General features: G+C 39.0%; 1 protein-coding gene across 14 annotated transcripts in view; it reads right to left on the bottom strand.

Moving 5' to 3' along the window:
* TCF12 (transcription factor 12) overlaps window positions 1-19,524 on the bottom strand; it is a 363,108-nt gene that overhangs the window by 262,053 nt on the left and 81,531 nt on the right. For 2 of the 14 annotated variants that reach the window (XM_078333243.1, XM_078333242.1), the window contains one exon: window positions 10,190-10,254. The exons of 10 other annotated variants lie outside the window; for them this stretch is intronic. Coding sequence is in view for 2 of the 4 variants with exons in the window: in XM_078333241.1 (XP_078189367.1) it covers window positions 18,858-18,948 (91 nt within the window). In the remaining 2 variants the exon portion in view is untranslated. Of the gene's footprint in view, window positions 1-10,189; window positions 10,255-18,857; window positions 19,173-19,524 lie in introns of those variants that run through there. 2 more of the 14 variants (XM_078333241.1, XM_078333239.1) reach the window with 2 other exon arrangements.

Here is a 19,524-nt window from a genome sequence, read left to right as displayed (position 1 = left end):
AATAAGCACTGGTATGTGGAAAACTTAATCAACTAAGATAACTAATTTCTGATGCACGCAACAACTTAGATAAATGTTGAAAACATTTTGAGTCAAAGAAGTCAGACACAAGAGTTTAACCTGTACAATTTCATTACGATGAAGGTATTTCTAGAATAGACTAAAGGTAATTCACAGTGATAGAAATCAGATGACTGGTTCCAAGACAAAGGTGCTGAAGAAAACTGACTCAAAGTGGGTAATTTCTGGAGTGACGGACATGGTCTATATCTTGATTAGACTGTATACATCTAACAAAATACAACTCAAAACTAATTTTATCATACATTAAAATGTGTATTGTTTTATGGTGTATACAGTCAGCCCTAGGCATGTTCAGTTTCTGTATCTGCAGATTAATTCAACCTCAGATCAAAAACATTTGGGGAAAAATTACAACAATAAAAAATAATACAAATAAACAACACAATATAACAACTATTTATGTAGCACCTTCATGGTATTAGGTTTTATATGCAACCTAGAAATGATTTAAATTGTATATGAGGATGTGCACAGGTTATATGCAAGAACTATGCCATTTTATAAAGGGGCCTTGAGCATCCACAGATTTTGTTACCTGCAGGGGTCCTGGAACCAATCCCCCATGTATGTATGTTATAGATACAATATTTACATATACACAGTAAAATACATACTTTATTATATAAAATGCATACATAAAATAAAATATGTAAAATAAAATACTGTACTGGATAAAATACAGTGAAACTATAAAATAAGTTAAGCAGAGTGACAGAAAGCCAAGTTTAATACAGACTTATTTACTGAGTTGGATGTTTTGCCATTAAACTGTAAATATTAATGACTAAATCAGAAAACTTCTGTCAGAGAAACACAGAAAATTTGTGGAGAAAAATTGGCAGAAGTCTTACAATTCCTCTGGTCCTCTTCTAGTTAGCTTAAGAGTCAACAGCATGCTAGACTACTGCTGTAATAACATGACTCTAGGCCTCTCAAGACATCTTCTGCACTGCTAAAACCCATATTCTCTCAGAAAGTTCTCTTAAACTCTTAAGTTAAACTTTTAGACTGACATGGAAATGATGCTCTTTCAGAGAAGAGTTTCGCACACTACTGGCTGGTGAAATCCAGCCCACTACTTGTTTTTACAAATAAGGTTTTGATGAACTACAGGCATACCCATTTGTTTACCATATATTGTCTATGGTTGCTTGCTTTCGTATTACAATGGCAGAATTAAGTGGTGACACAAAGCCCACAATGCTTACCTGGTCTTTTGCAAAAAAAAAAAAAAAAAAAATTCCTACCTCTGTTCTAGAGGAACACCAGAAAAATCTACATCATCTTCTACGTGACAGCATTCAAAAATCTGGAGAGTATTATTCCCATACACTCTAGTCTTCCCATTCCTGTTTTTTAACTATTCCTACAAGAACATTTTCAGTAGCTCAAATCCTAAACATGCCTTTCTAAGACACTACAGTTGATGAGTGATTCTCTTAAAGTATGAAAATGAATTCATCATCTCAGCTAAGACTACAAAGGAACCACTGTATCTATTAACTTCCATGTTTCACCACACTGGTGTGGTGACTAACATTTTTTATGTAATAACTTTTTTTTGTAAATTAATGTACATGAATTATTTTCACACACACAAAAAAAAAAACAAAAACAGTGTATGAGGAGCTATCCACAAATTCTTTTAATGTAACTCCTCTGGATCTGGACACCAGATGCATTTGAAGTATTTAAAGCTCTTAGGTAGTAATCTTCTCTTTCTCTTCACTTTTTATAGGCTACAATTCCATCCCATTATGTCGTTTAATACATGATTTCCAGATTGAGGATTATTCTAACTGAAACAAAACAGGTTCTGTGGTCCAAGTCCCAAGGGGAAAATTTAGGTGCATAGATAAGAAATGTGAAAAAGGAAGCAGAAGAGTGCCCCAAATAAACCTCAATAAATGTGATTTAAGTGAAATGCACACAGGCTGGGTGCGGTGACTTATGCCTGTAATCCCAGCATTTTGCGAGGCCAAGGCAGGCAGATCACTTGAGGTCAGAAGTTCAAAATCACCCTGGCCAACATGGTAAAATCCTGTCTCTACTGAAAATATAAAAATTAGCAGGGCATAGTGGCAGGTGCCTGTAGTCTGAGCTACTCAGGAGGCTGAGGCAGGAGAACAGCTTGAACCCAGGAGGCAGAGGCTGCAATGAGTGCCACTGCATTCCAGACTACATGACAGAGAAAGCCTCCGTCTCAAAAAAAAAGGATAGGGGGCACAAACTCATAAATCATATAGGACTAGACTTGAATGTTCCTTTCTCAGCTACGCAATACATTTTCATAATTTCCAAAGTATATTAAAAATATAATGAATAAGCCTGAAATTACCTTAAATATCTTTAAATATAAGACATACCCAAACGTTAATTTAGGAATAACCTTTTTCTAACCTCAGCCTTCTAGCTTAAAGAACTCCTTCCTCTCCCTCACCTACCTTATCCCCAAGGGAAGCAAGCTTGTTGCCTGGTATGCACGGTTCTTGTATATGTGAAGCTAAGGTAATAAAAAGCTGTCAGTATTACTAATTGGCACTATCCTTCCGATTATGGAATGGTCTCAGACAGAAATGCTGGGTATTTTCTTTGCAGTACTGGCAAGCTCCTTTGGCAGCAGCTCCAAAGCCATGAATTCCTAACATCTTATCATTAATAAAGCTGACATTTTAGTCTTCCTATGTCGCTATCTTATATCTTATTTTCATTTGGTTCCAAAGTCAGTATCAAGAACCTTTTTTGGATGGAACATGCCTGAAATCCCAGCACTTTGAGGTCAGGAGTTCCAGACCAGCCTGGCCAACATGGTGAAACCACTTCTCTGCTGCAAATACAGAAATTAGTCAGGTGTGGTGGCAGGCGCCTAAAATCCCAACTACTGAGGAGTCAGGATAATCACTTAAATCTGGGAGGCGGAGGTTGCAGCGAGCCAATATCACGCCACTGCACTCCAGTCTACCAGCCTGGGTGACACAGCAAGACTGTCTAAAAAAAAACAAAAAAACAAAGAAAACCCTTTTCCAAGTATGGGTCCTCGGATTAGTTTTCCACTTTGCCTTTCTTGCCTGAGCCATACTTATAACACATTCGCCACAGTACTTACCTTGCTTCTTTAAAGCAGGGGTCCACAACCCTTGGGCCATGGATTGCTACTAGTCTGTGGCCTATTAGGAACCAGGCTGCACAGCAGGAGGTGAGCAGTGGGTAGGAACCAATACGGCCTGAGCTCTGCCTCCTGTCAGATCAGGTCGCATGAGATTCTCACAGGCGCATGAAACCTGTTGTGAACTATGCAAGGGATCCAGATTGCATGCTCCTTATGAGAATCTAATGCCTGATGATCTGAAGTGGAACAGTTTCATCCCAAAACTATCCCCTGCAACCCCCATCAATCACAGAAAAATTTCTTCCACAAAATCAATCCCTGGTGCCAAAAAGGTTGGGGACCTCAACTTTAAAGTATAACAAAAACCAATGTATTTGCAAAGAAATAAATTCAGAGTCATACAGATTTTTCTCCAATTTATTAATGTTGTCTTACTTACACCTAATTCAATAGCAAGTTTTGTATCTCCTTGAGTCTTTCCAAACATTTAACTCAGCTTTCATAAGATAATCTTCTTTATGAATCCATCTGCCTAATTTTAAATAAGTAATTATTAAGAAGTTTGGGAACCAATAAAATTGGCTCTTGGTAAGGGTACAACTCGTGATTGAAGCAGAAGTATGAAAGCATACTAGAGTCTAATGGACTAGACACAATGGTCAATAAGTTGTGATCATCAATTGGTATATTTTTCAAGGAAGGTGGGAGGAGTGGTTACTCTGTTTTGTAAAGAAAGCCTCAATGTCCTCACCTTTTAAAAATGAAAATACCACTACCTTTCTTTTAAAGTTCCCATGAAGATTAAATAAAATAAAAGGCATAAAGTACCTAAAGTATCTGGCACATATCAGATGCTCAAAAAATACTCTAAGCAAGCACTGAATGAAACCAAACTCCATACTTAAAAAAAAATCCCCATGAAACAAGTCTTGCTTAAATAATCTGCTTGAGATAAAAACTGGAGATGCTGTCTAGGACTATTTCTTATAATCCCAGCTAAAGTTTTAGTATGTCAACCAAAACAACAATTTTAAATTCCTCAGTAGCATAATTACCACATTTAATGCGTCTTACACAACAGTTAGAGGACGAGCCCCAGTGTGCTTAGAAGAGAAGGAAAACCACCTGCAACATGCACATTATTCTGCTCCTACCTGTGTAAGCTAGAAATAGTAACCTGTTCTCCTTTCAATTCAGACATCTCATTAAATTAGGGTCTTACCATTTCCTTCTAGTCACATGGCCTAACAAGAAAAGATCTGTCTCACAAATACTGATCACTAGGGTTCAGAATTTTTAAAAAATCTGTTAAACTATCTGGAATCATATTCCCTACCATTATAGGTCAAACCAAACGAAATAAATACAGTATACAGTCGTCCCTCAGTACAAGCAGGGCACTGACTGAAGACCCCTGCATATACCAAAATCAGCATATACTGATATCCCTGTGGAACCTGCCTATAGGAAAAGTCGGCCCTCCATATATGCAGGTTGCACAACCCATTAACACTGTATTTTCAATTCATGTTTGGTTTAAAAATAATCTAAGTATAAATGGACCCGTACAGTTCACACCCATGTTGTTCAATGGACAATGCACTAATATAAGAACTCATATATGTTAGGTTTTAGTCACTGTGGTAAAAAAACTGTAGGAAGTCCAAACAAGTTCTTCTCTGTAAAGAACAAGCATTTTATCCTTGGTGCTGTCCTATAAACCTGTTTTCCTAAGACAGATTCTGAGCCACAGAGCTCATTCAGAATAGCATTCCCAAACTGTTTCCTTATGATTGGCAATCATCCGGATCCACACCTGTATGCTAAGCCACTGTTGATGCCACGGTTTCCTGCCTGATCCACACCTGTATGCTAAGCCACTGTTGATGTCATTGTTTCCTGTTCCATCACTAGTTTAACCTGCTAGCTCAGGAGCTTACCCATGCCTTCCCATTTCAGCATAACACAATGGCCTCAGCTTGGCCCTTGACACGAGAAATACTATCAATGTTCTGCCCCAGGTTCTTTGCCCCATGCCCTATCTTGACCCACATTCACCCCAATGACTAATTAGAAATGCTCACACCTTCCATATTTAAAAGTTAAACTTTTTTTCTTTGGGAGGCCAAGGTGGGTGGATCACGAAGTCAAGACATCGAGACCATCCTGGTCAACATGGTGAAACCCCGTCTCTACTAAAAATACAAAAAATTAGCTGGGCATGGTGGCATGTGCCTGTAATCCCAGCTACTCAGGAGGCTGAGGCAGGAGAATTGCCTGAACCCAGGAGGCGGAGGTTGTGGTGAGCTGAGATCGCGCCACTGCACTCCAGCTTGGGTAACAAGAGCGAAACTCTGTCTCAAAAACAAAATAATAATAATAATAATAATAATTAAAAAAGGAAGTTAAACTTTTTTTTAAAACTGAGATTTTTGTAAGCATGTCTATAATTTTGTTCTATAAGGGATAGCAAAGAAGCAGAAGAGATATAATTCCTACTCTCAAGATGTTCTTAATGTAACTGAAAAATATAAAGGGAAAGAAGTAAACATGAAATTAGTATAACATACATAAAATCTAAAAAAAAAAGTGATATCTTACCCTCTCCATCTATCTCATATAATAAAAAATTAAACCTTATTACTCTTAATTTCAAATATGATACAGTTCCCCTTGGTTTTGAAGCTCTTCACAAAAACAATCCATACCACCCTCAGTTCCTTAAGCACACCTACTCATGCTCTTCCATGAAGTCTTCCCTGATTAACTAAAAGAAAGCTTAGCATTGTGACACCTACACATAGTCCCAAAATGCTTCCACATATGCCACCTGAAATAACATGCTTACCTAACTGCCCATACAGACAAATAAACCACTTAAAACAATATATGTTTATTTAGTTGAACACATTTCCCAAGTGACCTTATTCATCCATCTATTTAACAGATGGTTATATTGGCTTTAAGTAGGACACAATGGTTCTCTACAGTGCTTGTCTACCTTAGATGGATTGAACATTTGGAAAATTTAATGTTTGAGGCAAAATATAATACATGGAAATTAGGCAACAGGTTAAATAAAAATAAATGTCCCGCTCACTACTTCCACATTTCTTCCAAAGGGAAAAGTACCCTTTCAAAAGGGTTAACCTACTAACACATGTGAAACATTGCTATGCAAAATACTGTTTCTCCAGCTCTATACTTTAAGAAATATAAACAAAGGGATTACAACAAATTGAAATCTCTGCAAGAGGACCTCAAGATGAGCTCGATACATCTGCTTCTGCTCCTATCCCAATTATTAGCAGGTTCACCACTCATCCCCTAACCGTATCAGTTAAAACTATGCTATGTAAATAAGGCACACATGTCCCAGTTTCTCTGATGCGATTCTTATCTCTCATACTCTTCCTTTTCATGAGCTTATCAACTGTATATTTAAATATGACTGGGTTTTTATAAATGTGAAATCACCTTTGCCAAGATCATGACAGTGAGAGAAATCTAGTATGGTTGACCCCGTCTTGCTTTAAGCCTCAAAGGCTGGCTGTCCTCAGTCATTCCTGGATATAGGCCAAGTTAACCAAGGGAGAAATTTAGTTTATACTTAAACTTGGAAGCAAGGATGAACAGTCCCTCCCTAAAATTAACCCTCCTCCTTGGTCAGAGAAAGAAAATTAATGAAGGGTCACAAGGTTAGGATTGTGGGAGGGTCATGGATTCTAATAAAATGAAGGCATAATTTCTATAATCTTTTGCTTCTCAGGAGTCATGTGGTCAGAGGTCACAAGATTTGTGACTTCCCCAATTGCTCCTACAGATAATATCACTATTGTAGAACCTAAGGGTGATCTTTTGAGATGTTTTTCAGAGTTTTTCATTCTGACAACAAACTGACTCCATTGGGACCAATGACTCATGACTCAACCAATCCTGTGGTCCCTACCCAGGGGTGGATAGACCCAGCACATGAGGACCGTTTTCTGAACCCCTATAATTTCATTCTGAACCAATCAGCAACAGGATAATTCTATATCCTCTTGGCCAGCATATTACACATTACAAACCTTAGCCTCCCTCCGATTTCTCAGGGAGGCTGATTTGAGTAACAATAAACTCATGTCCTTCTGTTTGGCCAGGCTTGCATTAATTAAACTATTTTGAGATGGAGTTTCGCTCTTGTTACCCAGGCTGGAGTGCAATGGCGCGATCTCGGCTCACAGCAACCTCCGCCTCCTGGGTTCAGGCAATTCTCCTGCCTCAGCCTCCCGAGTAGCTGGGATTACAGGCACGTGCCACCATGCCCAGCTAATTTTTGTATCTTTAGTAGAGACGGGGTTTCACCATGTTGACCAGGTTGGTCTCGATCTCTCGACCTCGTGATCCACCCGCCTCGGCCTCCCAAAGTGCTGGGATTACAGGCTTGAGCCACTGCGCCCGGCCCCTAAACTCCTTCTTTACTTCAGTCACACTGTCTCAGCAAATTGGGTTTATCTGGGCAGTGGGTAAGAGCCCATCCGGAGATTACAAATATGTGAGACTGTGAATAAAAGAAGTTTAATTCCTATGTCTAACCAAAGGAATTAAATAATGCTAATCTGTTCAAAACGCATGGTCACCATATTTATAGCAAAAGGCAGTGAGTCAAATACTTCTTTCAATAATGTCTGCTAGCAAGCTGCACCTTAGCCAATGCTGGCCACCAAAGTGTTAGAACCTGGCCTACTTTCTCCTTACGTTGATTCCTAAAACTCTTCTACCAAGGTAGCAGCTCCTCTAATTCTCAACAGCTACCAAATTCCAAAAACAGTTTGGTCTTGACTTTCTTACCAAAGATTTATTCAAATTAAAGTCAGGTAAATTCTCTTAGAAGCTTTAGTCACCCCAGGCTTTTCACCTCATTCTGAATTTTTATCCACACATCTCAGCACAGAATCAGAGGGTTTCCCTTACTCTATAAAAATAACTGGTAGTTAGTGTGGCTCATCAGCATCCAAAGCAACACCTTTTGTTGTTACTGTTTCAATCTCTCCCTTTTGATTTTGTTTTGTTTTACTTTGAGAAAAGAACTTTTATCTGAAGAACGTGAGCCCTTTCAAATTATCAGGCCCCAGGTAAGACACGCTGGCTCATACCTGCAATCCTAGCACTTTAGAAGGCCAAGGCAGGTGGAGAGCTTGAGCTCAGGAGTTCAAGACCAGCCTGGGCAATATGGTGAAACCCTATCTCTACAAAATAATACAAGGTGGGCATGCTGGCACGTGCCTGTAATCCCAGCTACTCAGGAGACTGAGGTGGGAGGCTGGCTTCAGCCCAGGAAGCAGAGGTTGCAGTGCACCGAGATCTTGCCACTCAACCCCAGCTGGGGCAATAGAGCTAGACCTGTCTCAAAAAAAAAATAAATAAATCAGGCCCAAAGAGGCATTAAAATCAGACAGCAATTACACCCTACTTCCTCACTTCTGAGGTATGTATTCAGACTGCTTCCTACTGCGACAACTAGCGATAAATTAACCTAATGGCACACAGACAGCTTAACAATGTACAGCCCATTGCTAATCAATGTTACTTCTGTAAACTAACAAAAATTTCTAACAACTTTGTAACAGTCCACCTGTTTTGCCTCTAAAAATCCACCTGCTGCTAATCAATGTGCATATTCAGAGCAACTTCAATCTATGCTCCCAGGTTGCAATCCTCAAGCTTGGTCCCAATATACTCTCTAGTTCTATATTAATCTTGCCTCAGCTTCTTCCTTTTAGGTCAATACTTTGTTTTCCTAAGTTGCTTTTTGACTGGCTTTCCAAGATCCTAGAACTAAAATCTAAAATTCAACAGCAACATCTCAACCCTCATTGGGTGATTCTTAACACTCATGGAGTTTGTGATACACAGAGGTTTGCCAAATTAATCTGGTGTCCCTTGCCTTCTTTCCCAGATTGTATTATCTGACAATCCCTTCTTTTCTAAAACTGGGTCAAGAAGAAGAAATATTTAAAGAACAAGAATGTAAGGCCACATGCCAGACTCACCAGGAATTCAGTGCAAGGTATGACTTTTTAAAATCTAACGAATGCGGCAATGTTCAGGCAAAAAAAAAAAAAAACCTTCTTACATTTCCTGAGGTTGTTTAGTTTTTCATTTGGTGGGCTGTTCTTTTTCTTACAATATTACCAATAATTCTGCAGTAACAACTTTGTATACCTATTCTGATACACTTTTGGAAATATATTTAAAGTAAACAATGTTGGGCTAGAGGGCTAGAGCAGAGCTCTGCAACCTTTTCTGTAAAGGAACAGATAATCATTATTTTTGGCTTTGCCCATATGGTTCTGTTGCAACAACCCAATTGTGCCTTGTAGTGCAAAAGCACTATAGGCAATACGAATAAACACTGGGGTGGCCGTGTTACAACAAAACTTCATTTACAAGAAATAAGCAGTGAGGCAGATTTGTCTCAAGGGCCCTAACTTGTGATTCTCTTTAAGTTAGCTAGAGGGCATACACATTTAAATGGCATTGCTAGGCTGAAGGATTTATGCCTTTGAAATTTTTATTTACTTCTCAAATGGATCTTTTTTTTTTTGCATGTGGCTATGAGGCCCTCAAATGGACACTCTAGAGAGAGCAGGCATAATCTCAGTGTCAACTGTGTCAAGGGCCTGAGTTTTTGCCCTACTTGTAAACGAATGAGGTCGCTTGCCACCCTTTCAAGGATGAAGGTAGAAGACATGACACTCAGATCAGAGACAAATGACTTTATAGTCACATCCCAGCAAGGAGCATAAATATCAGCACATTTCCATCAGTTCCCCTTATCCCCCATATCATGGAAGCAACATGCATGAGCCCAAATGGATGTCTGAATACCCAGTGCATTTACAGGAAAGTAAGCCTGAGTTTAGGAAGCCCAAATATACAATGCACAGTAATTATGGCCGACTTTTGCTCTGGAGAGAGAAATTATTTCTATTATATACACAGTAAACATACCTGCCCTTTGTTCCAGAGGGAGAAACTATGTCTATTTTCCACGGCTGTTTACTATACAAGCATCCCTGAAAGGATAGTCCAAAACAAAGGCAGTCAGTGCTTCTGCTTGCAAAACATTTGGAAATGCAAGAGGCCCAAGGACCATCACCTTCTAACAATATGTACTCCTTGTTTCTACATTGTCTTAGGCTTCCAGTGAATTTTTCGATAAGCATGCAATTCTATCAACTAAGATGATTAATCTGATCAACAAAGGGAGGACCAATTGTATTTAATTTTCCTTTTGAATTATATAAAAGGCTACTACAAACGGGATCTCTAAGCAGCAAGATGAGGTCAATCTGTATAGTACTGACTTCCACTAGGTCCTCTAGGGTCTTGGAAAAAATAATCTCAACAAATCCCATAAACCATCAAAGTCTACCTTAGAAACTCAAGTGGCTTCCTCCTTATGTTCCCATGTTGACTTTTCCACTTAAACTAAAGCATCAATCGAGGTATAGCGAGATGTATAAGCAATTACACAGAATCTACCTTGTAATTTGTCTGGATGAAAAAGTCCAAGGCAATTTTATCACACATAACGATTCTGGCTAGTGACTTGATGCTGACCTGAATACCTTTTAGAGATAAAATCGTTAATACTGGTAATTTCTGCTGAAGTCAGGGACTGATTTCCTAACACCTATCCTAACCAAATGACTCCATCCTAGAGTTAAACTACCTGCAGGGTACACGTAAATAATGAATGAGTCACAGCCCCTCCAAGAAATTCCCCAAAGTAATCTAGGTTAGACTCATTTTGGAGAAATCTCAGCAATCATATAAGAACTACATGATGTTTCCTCAAATACCTAAAGGTCTCTTAAAATCACTCCTACAATACAAGTCATTATGTTTCTGGTAAGGGGGAAAATTAAAGTCTGGTATCTATATAAGAACTAAGGGACCAAGAGGACATAAGACGGCCCTGGAAAGAAAAATGTTGTTTACAATTGTTGGAACTCCACAAGTAAGATAGATCTAAATCAATTAGGGCACAAGCCCACAGCACTTTAACAAGGTCTTCCGTCAGCCAGAATAGTGTGGCTTAGGATTCTTACTGTGGTTCAAATAATTGAGTCTCTAAGTCCTTGTTTTTTTTGAGTGGGGGGAAGAAACTGTCTGAAAAACATGACATGGGGCTATGTAGTTCTCAAATGCACACTCCAGAGAGAGCACCCATACTCTCACTGTCAACCATTGAAGGGCCTGAGATTTTGCCCTACTTCTAAACTCAGCCAAACCTCTCCTGTTTTTGTCCATACAACAGCCAGGTGGCATTCAGCCACTTTATGGAATGACTGAGCAATGGCTACACGAATGGGGGTGGACAACACTTCTGAAGACACTGACAAGTATTTTGCATGTAAGGTTAGAGGGCTGGGGCCATCTCTGCTTATGACAACCAAACCATGGGGAGAGCCATCTGGACAGGGTGGGAGACCCAGCACTATGTTAAATTTAAAGCAATTGAATTTTGTTTTTGGTTTTTCAATTAAGACAAGGTCTGGCTCTACTGTCCAGGCTGGCGTGCAGTGGCGCAATCTCAGCTCACTGCAACCTCTGCCTCCAGGGCTCAAGTGATCCTCCCACCTCAGCCTCCTTAATAGCTGGGTTTACAAGTGCACACCACCACACCCAGCTAATTTTTATATTTTTTTTTGGTAGAGTCAGGGATTTGCCATGTTGCCCAGGCTAGTCTTGAAGTCCTGAACCCAAGCAATCTGCCCACCATGGCATCTCAAAGTGCTGCGATTACAGGTGTGAGCCACCACACCTGGCCTATTTAAGGCACCTGTGACTGTTGATAATAATTTTCTCCTCAGGCTCAAACCCTTCATCTAGAAGAGTCAGTGCAAAAGAAACAAGAGCATTTAAAAAAAAAAAAAAAGATTGGGAGAACCATTATACCTCACTACCCTCATACCTCGACCCATAAGGACCACTGTAGGGAGACTTAGCTATCTGTATATTCACCAAATGGTTATCATACATCTGACTTAAGACTGTCAATCTTGCAAAAGAATCTCGGCAGTTGAACCAAAAATATTTTTTAATCTCCTATTTGGTAGGCTGCCACCTGGGGGGTGAACCTAGCAGGCTGGTCTGTGGCAACCTCTGAGAGAAAGAATAAAAAAAGACACATCAAGCCCAGGAATTTTCAAAATAGGTCTATGTAATTCCCAAGATCTTTCATCCTGATCGTTAACAAGGAAGCAGCAAAGAGGACATGATCTCTCTCTGGGGAAAGGCCACATTCAAGTGACCAAACTGCTCAGTAAGGTCCAGGTTGAAAAAACAGAAGGTCAGAAATTGTTTTTGAGTCAATTTTGTGACCACTGCAACACTCAACAATACTGGATTTCCACTCATGGTAGGGAATGAGGAAGGCCCACTGAATATCCTGCCTAACAGCCCACTGTAGAAGGGCTTTTGAGACAGAAGACATACCATCATTAAGATGCAAATGGTCCCACAAGCTGTTACATGACACAAATTAGTTTCAAGGTTCGTAAGTGTGGAGAAGTTGGCTCAGGAGACCAGTGCATCAACACTATAATGCGAAAAGGCATCAACAGCAGGAAGGTAGTATCAGTAGACCTAAGGAGTCAAAGGTCCAATGTAGTCAAGATGCCAGCAGAAGACAGGAACCCATGCAATGTGACCTAGATGACTGCAAGATAACAATGTCAATTTTTGGCAAGAGCCACGAGGCTGAAATACAGCAGTGTCCTCTCCATCAGAAACTTAAAGTACTTTATATCATCATCTTGCACCTTAGCATTTTTTTTAAAGAGATGAAGGCAAGTATCAAATTGCTAGGGTATTTAAACTCTACTGGATACATTTAAAAGAGCAATGCAACCAACCATTTTATTTTTAAATGTCAATACCAAATATCCAAATCATATCTTTTACAGTTATTCAACTTATAATTTAGAAATTTAGTTGTTAACTTAAAAACGCACCAGTAGTTTCTTCAGATGAAAAAAATCTGATGTACTTCTCTATATTATAGTATCTTTACACTATGGAAAAAATTCTATAATTTCCCTATTTCAGATTTGGATCTTGATGAGCCATAGGACTTTTGAAATGCTTCAATTGGGCCAGGCACAATGCAATGGCTCATACCTATAATTCCAACACTTGGGAGGCCGAGGCAGGCAGATCACTTGAGGTCAGGAGTTCAAGATCAGCCAGGCCAACATGATGAAGCCCCATCTCTACTAATACAAAAATCAGCCAGGCTATTTTTCCTGTGTTGGCACACACTTTTGATAGCTACTTGGGAGGTTGAGACGGAAGGACTGCTGAAACCCAGTTAAGTGGAGGCTGCAGTTAGACAAGATCACAGCACTGCACTCCTGCCTGGGCAATAGAGCAAAACTCCATCTAAAAAAAAGAAATCCTTCAATTGTGGCAATACCTGCTTGTCAAGCTTATTTTCTTACTACAAAATTCTGTTTTTCCCAAAGTCTATATAACATGTCTGGAATACAGTAGGCACTCGATAAATATTTACTGGATAGGTGAAAGTCTAAAGTCAAATGTTAATTTCTATTGTCCTTGCCTTCCTAACACACTGCAATGCTATATGAGGCAGATCATCTCAAGAAACCTTGGGAAGAGACTGTATACGAAAATACCATCGTGTCATATAGTTTCACACACATTAAAAAAAACACTATGGTATCTTACACATAATGATCTCAAAACAATTTCTAAAAGTACTGACTCTTAGAAAATCTTTTTTTTTTTTTTTAATAAGACAGTCTTGTTCTGTCGCCCAGTCTGGAGTGCAATAGCACAACCTTGGCTAACTGCAACCTCCGCCTCTCAGGTTCAAACAATTCTCCTGCCTCAGTCTCCCAAGTAGCTGGGATTAGATGCATGTGCCACCAGACCCGGCTAATTTTTGTATTTTCAGTAGAGACGGGGTATCCTCATGTCAGCGAGGCTGGTCCTGAACTCCTGCCCTCAGGTGATCTGCTCACCGCAGCCTCCCAAAGTGCTATGATTACAGGCATGAGCCACCGCGCCCAGCCAGTGTATCTTTAAAGCAGTTAAATCAAAGCATCCTACTCTTGATCAGAGAAAAAGAAAAGTAATATAACTGATCCCTGAGGCACAAGGGAAACTAGGAAGAACAATAAGCAAAGAAACCAAAACACATTCAAGAGAATAGTCTGACAAACCACCGAGTTCCCCCTAATGGAGGACTCAGGCTGCCTGAGCAGCTTTGCCCAAAATTGCGCTCCTTCCTCAAGGCAGCCCACATCCACTGCAAAGCTATAAAAGCGTGGAAATCTAAGTCCAGCTCATGAGTTAGTGGAGAACGTCACTGGAACCAAATCACAACTCAACTTTTCCCTCTGTCCAATTCCACTTCCCTTCCCTGTTTCACAGATGTTGATCTAAAGGGTATTTACTGAATGTCCTGCACACTAAACACTACCTCAGGCTTCACATGGAATCTAAGCTGCAGTAGTTCCTGAGAGCACACTTGTAGATCTACGCAGCATACAAGAGTTAAAATAATAGTTTCTACCTACATATCTCAACAGGTGAAGAAACAGTACTAAAGAAAAAGCTACTAATACTTCTCTAATATTCTCTGTAAAAAAAAAAAAATCAATGCATACCAAGTTATGAACGTATTAAATATCTCAGTGTATTTATCTGTTACCATTATTTTCCAGGCTAGGACAACACTTCTTTCCTTCTAAACCCAAATAACAGTAACTGAACAAACTAACTTAGTATATTAAATGTCAGATTATTCATGGTCTGTTTTATGTGATTTTTCTATTGTAATTTCTAATCAGAATAGAAATTCTCTAAGTATTTCATTTTCTCTAAGCAAATTAAAATTCAGAAAAATATAATCCTATTAAGATTCCCTGCTTAAGAAGAAGAAAATGCTGTCCTGAAATGTAATAGCAGAATGTAAACACTTAGAAATGATTTAGAGATCCTATTAGTAAAAGTATCATTTCCTATATACCCCATTACAAGAAGCAGGGTTAGCATATGAATTAATTACATGGAGAAATGTAGGAAAACACTTTCGGGTCCATGTTCATAGCTGTTTCTCAAAATATAATCACTTCTCTTACAAGCTCTTGAAATCAGAAAATACTTTAAAAATTGATGGAAACTCTGCCCACAGACTATAAATACCTGAACTGAAAATCAGTTTTTGCCAACACTAAAAATGAGAAAATGTGACTGACTGTGGAGAATGGAGCTGTTTTTATAAAACAGAGTTTCTGTATTAGGCCATTCTCACATTGCTATAAAGAAATACCTGAGGCTGAGGAATTTACAAAGAACAGAGGTTTAACTGGCTCACAGTTCTGCAGGCTGTATAACCAAAGACCTACAATGTGCTTCTGATGAGGGCCTCAGGAGGCTTACAATCATGGTAGAAGGAAAAAGCGGGGCAGGTGTCTCACATGGGGAGAGCAGAAACAAGAGTGGGAGGATCCCTGACTTATAAACAACCAGACCTCAAATGAACCAACTGAATGAGACCTCACTGACCATCAAGGGGATGGTTTCAAAGCATTCTTGAAGGATCTGACCCTGATCCAATTACTTCTACCAGACCCCCACCTCCAACATTGGGAATCACTTTTCAAATAAAAGTTTGAAGAGGGAAAACATCCAAATCGCATTAGTTTCTTCTGTTTAACATTCAATTTTTTTAAACAACACGACTGCTATGGTGAACAAAATTCTTATTAAGCATTTTATACACAGTCCTAGACTGATGGAGTCAAGGTGATTCCAGCATAAAGCCAGTGCAAACTCAAAGTCCTTCCTTACTTACCTTAAAAGGACCTGGGAATTTTCCAACTCACAAAAATTTTAAAAAGTTCAGTTCTACCTGTCCAACCCTGACTCACAGCAATATGACTAAATAAAAATGGGGTCACATGAATTGCCAGAAATTATATTTTAAGTTACGTAGTTACATAACACCAAGAACATCTAAGGACTTACCCTACCAAAAGACTGGTTATTTATTCTCCTCCAAAATCAAGAGTCTCCAGACTTCTAGAACTAGACTGGTCACATCAGTCATATAAGAAACTATCCAGGAACTTCAGGAAACATGTTTCTCACTCACCCTGGGGCTGTTTTTAAATACTCAGCAAATTAGGCAGTAACAATTTTTCTTATTTTTACTTTAAAGAGCAGGAAAAAAGCTTCCCTTCAGAAAGAACTATCTCTTACAAACGAGATCAGCTCTGACCACCTGAGTCAAAAAATTCTCTTCCAGTGAAAGAATGTGAACTGCTTCTAATGTGTTTTTCCTTCTGCTCTTTGTCTTATCAGTACTATGGCAGACTTATTTTAAAAATCTCACTTTTATGAAAAATTTTTTTTACTGAAAGTTAGGCTGCATATCTTGATTGTTTTTGTTTTTGGGGGGCTTTTTCTGGTTGAGATGGGGGCTGCTCTTGAACTCGTGGCTCAAGCGATCCTCTACGTAATCTCCCAAAGTGTTGGAATTACAGGCTGACTTTTGCTTCCTCACCAACAAATAAAATGAATGTTATCAACGTTCTCCACTTGAGTCCAAATTTTAGACTTTGAACATTCCGTCCTTCTCTTACAACTAAGGAGTTTTTAAAAAGTGGAGGGGACTTTGGGATTGGAGATAACTAAATAAAACACATAATGCATGCAAAAGGAAATAAAATAGTTATGCAGAGGTAAGAGTCAGAACTTGCTAATAAACCTATGTGAGACATACAAACCCACAATGGATAAAGAAACCTGACTTTATACTTAGAGTCCCTGTGCTTTCCCCAACAGATTATTTATATTTACTCTCAAATATATAAATCCGAATACCTTATTTCATCCACAAAACAGTTCTACACAGAGTCACACAGAGCTTTATGTTATTTTCAAATTGTATGCAGAAAATTCCATGAAAAATGTTTAATTTCAGCTTGGGTTACATGAGCCACCCACGGACAAAAAGGGCATCTTCTGTGGAACCTAGAACTTTATGTGGCACAGAATAAATTTAAGTTGAGAAATTAAGAATGTCCTACATGAATGTAATCTTTGCTTGTCTATAATCCTGTTATTTCTTCAGTGTTTGCTCCATCTCCCTTTCTGCAAAGGTAAGAGTATCAATTTATCACATAGTGTATGAAAAGTAAAGAGAAATATACAATAAATGCTTTCTAATGGTGATAGTAAAAATAGTACTGTGTATTAGGAAATTGTCATTCTTCTCTTTGGCTATAAATCTATAGGACACTCAATATTCACAGATAACTATCACTGGATTTTTTAAAAGCATTCTAGTTCATCCATATAAAAACCAGGACCATGTGGCCATGCACAGTGGCCACAGCTGTAACCCCCAGCACTCTGAGAGGCTGAAGAGAACAGATGCTTGAGCCTAAGAGTCTGAGATCAGCCTGGGCAACATGGTGAAACCCTGTATCTAGTAAAAATACAAAATTAGCTAGGCCTGGTGAAGTATGCCTGCAGTCCCAGCTACTTGGGAGGCTGAGGTGGGAGGATCACTTGAGCCCTGGAAGCAAAGGTGACAGAGAAAGACCCTGTCTCAAAACAACAACAAAAAAGCAGGACAAATTTTCATAGTTAAGTATTGAAAACAATGTTTGATTGGAATTTTAATTTCAAAATGAAAATTTTTAGTAGAAGAGCTTATATAATTTTATTTCACAAATTTAGGTCATTATAACCATGTGCTGATTCTGAGGAGAATCAACAAAAGTTGACTTTGCTTATCCATACAAAGGTAATTTTTCCACAAAGTTACCTCTTAATTCTTTGTTATCTAAAACACTTTTTGCTGAAGCATCTATTGACTCCATTGAGTCATTCTATTGGCAAATTTGTCTTCTATAATTGTTAACAAATCTAACTCTGTCACAGCCTCTCCTCCACAAGGCACTATGCATGTGACTGCAACTGTTCTCCAAGGGTTCCTTCATGAACATCATGAAATATTGCAGTTTTCCATTATCTATAATTTTGCTTTGTATTCAATTCATACTATACTGTCACTAGAGAATCACCAATAAAGATTCTGACCCAATGGACATGGCTAGACACTATAGCTGTGGGATGTCTGAATGGAAATGACCGTAGAGATGAAAACTTCTGTGCCCCTCTGTAATCTCTATCTATAAAAACCTGAGATTATGAATGCTTGTACGATAAGGACTTCAATAAACTATTATCTCAGGGATTTAAGAAAATGTTTATTAAATAAATACCAATTCACCCGGATGGGTTCAAGAGAAAGCAATTGAGTAAAAATAGTTAATGCAGCCAGGTGTGGTGGTGTGTGTCTGTAGTCCGAGTTACTTGAGAGCTGAAGCAGTAGGATAGCATGAGCCCAGTTATGACTGCATCACCGTACTCCAGCCTGGGTGACAGAGAGAGACCCTGTCTCTTAAAAAAATTTTTTTTAAAAGGATTTTTTCAAAAATTTTTACATAGTTAATGAGTGAAGTTACCATATGTGAAGTTGCCATATATATCACAAATAACAATTTTTTTAATAAAAAATTAAAACAATAAAATATATCCAAAAGAACACATAGCCAGGCACAGTGGTTCATACCTGTAATCTCAGCACTTTGGGAGGATATGGAGGGAGGAATGCTTGAGGCCAGGAGTTCATCACCAGTCTGGGCAACAAAGTGAGATCTCATCTCTAAGAAGGAAAAAAAAACGGCCAGGCAAGGTGGCTCACAGCTGTAATCCCAGCACTTTGGAAGGCTGAGATGGGTGGATCACAAGGTCAGGAGTTTGAGACCAGCCTGGCCAATATAATGAAACCCCATCTCTACTAAAAATACAAAACTTAGCTGGGCGTGGTGGTGGGCACCTGTAGTCCCAGCTACTCCGGAAGTCAAGGCAGGAGAATCACTTGAACCTAGGAGGAAGAGGTTGCAGTGAGCTGAGATCGCACCACTGCACTACTCCAGCGTGGGCCACAGAATCAAACTGTGTCTCAAAATAAAATAAAATAAAATCAGCCAAGCCCAGTGGCATGTGCCTGTGGTCCCAGCTACTCAGGAGGCAAAAGCATGAGGATGGCTTGAGTCCAGGAATGCAGTGAGCTATGATCCTGCCACTGCACTATAGTCTCTTAAATATATATATGACAGAATTATATACATGACAAAATTACATATATATACATAATTTTCCTTGATTTTTCAGAAGTTATCTCTCAATCTGTCAATATCTCAGACTTACTATATTAGTCAGCTCTCATCGTACAT

This window comes from Callithrix jacchus, chromosome 8 (genome assembly GCF_049354715.1).
Source record: "Callithrix jacchus isolate 240 chromosome 8, calJac240_pri, whole genome shotgun sequence".
NCBI lineage: Eukaryota > Metazoa > Chordata > Mammalia > Primates > Cebidae > Callithrix > Callithrix jacchus.
The sequence above is the reverse complement of the archived record's forward strand: the minus strand, read 5'-3'. Positions and strand labels throughout refer to the sequence as shown.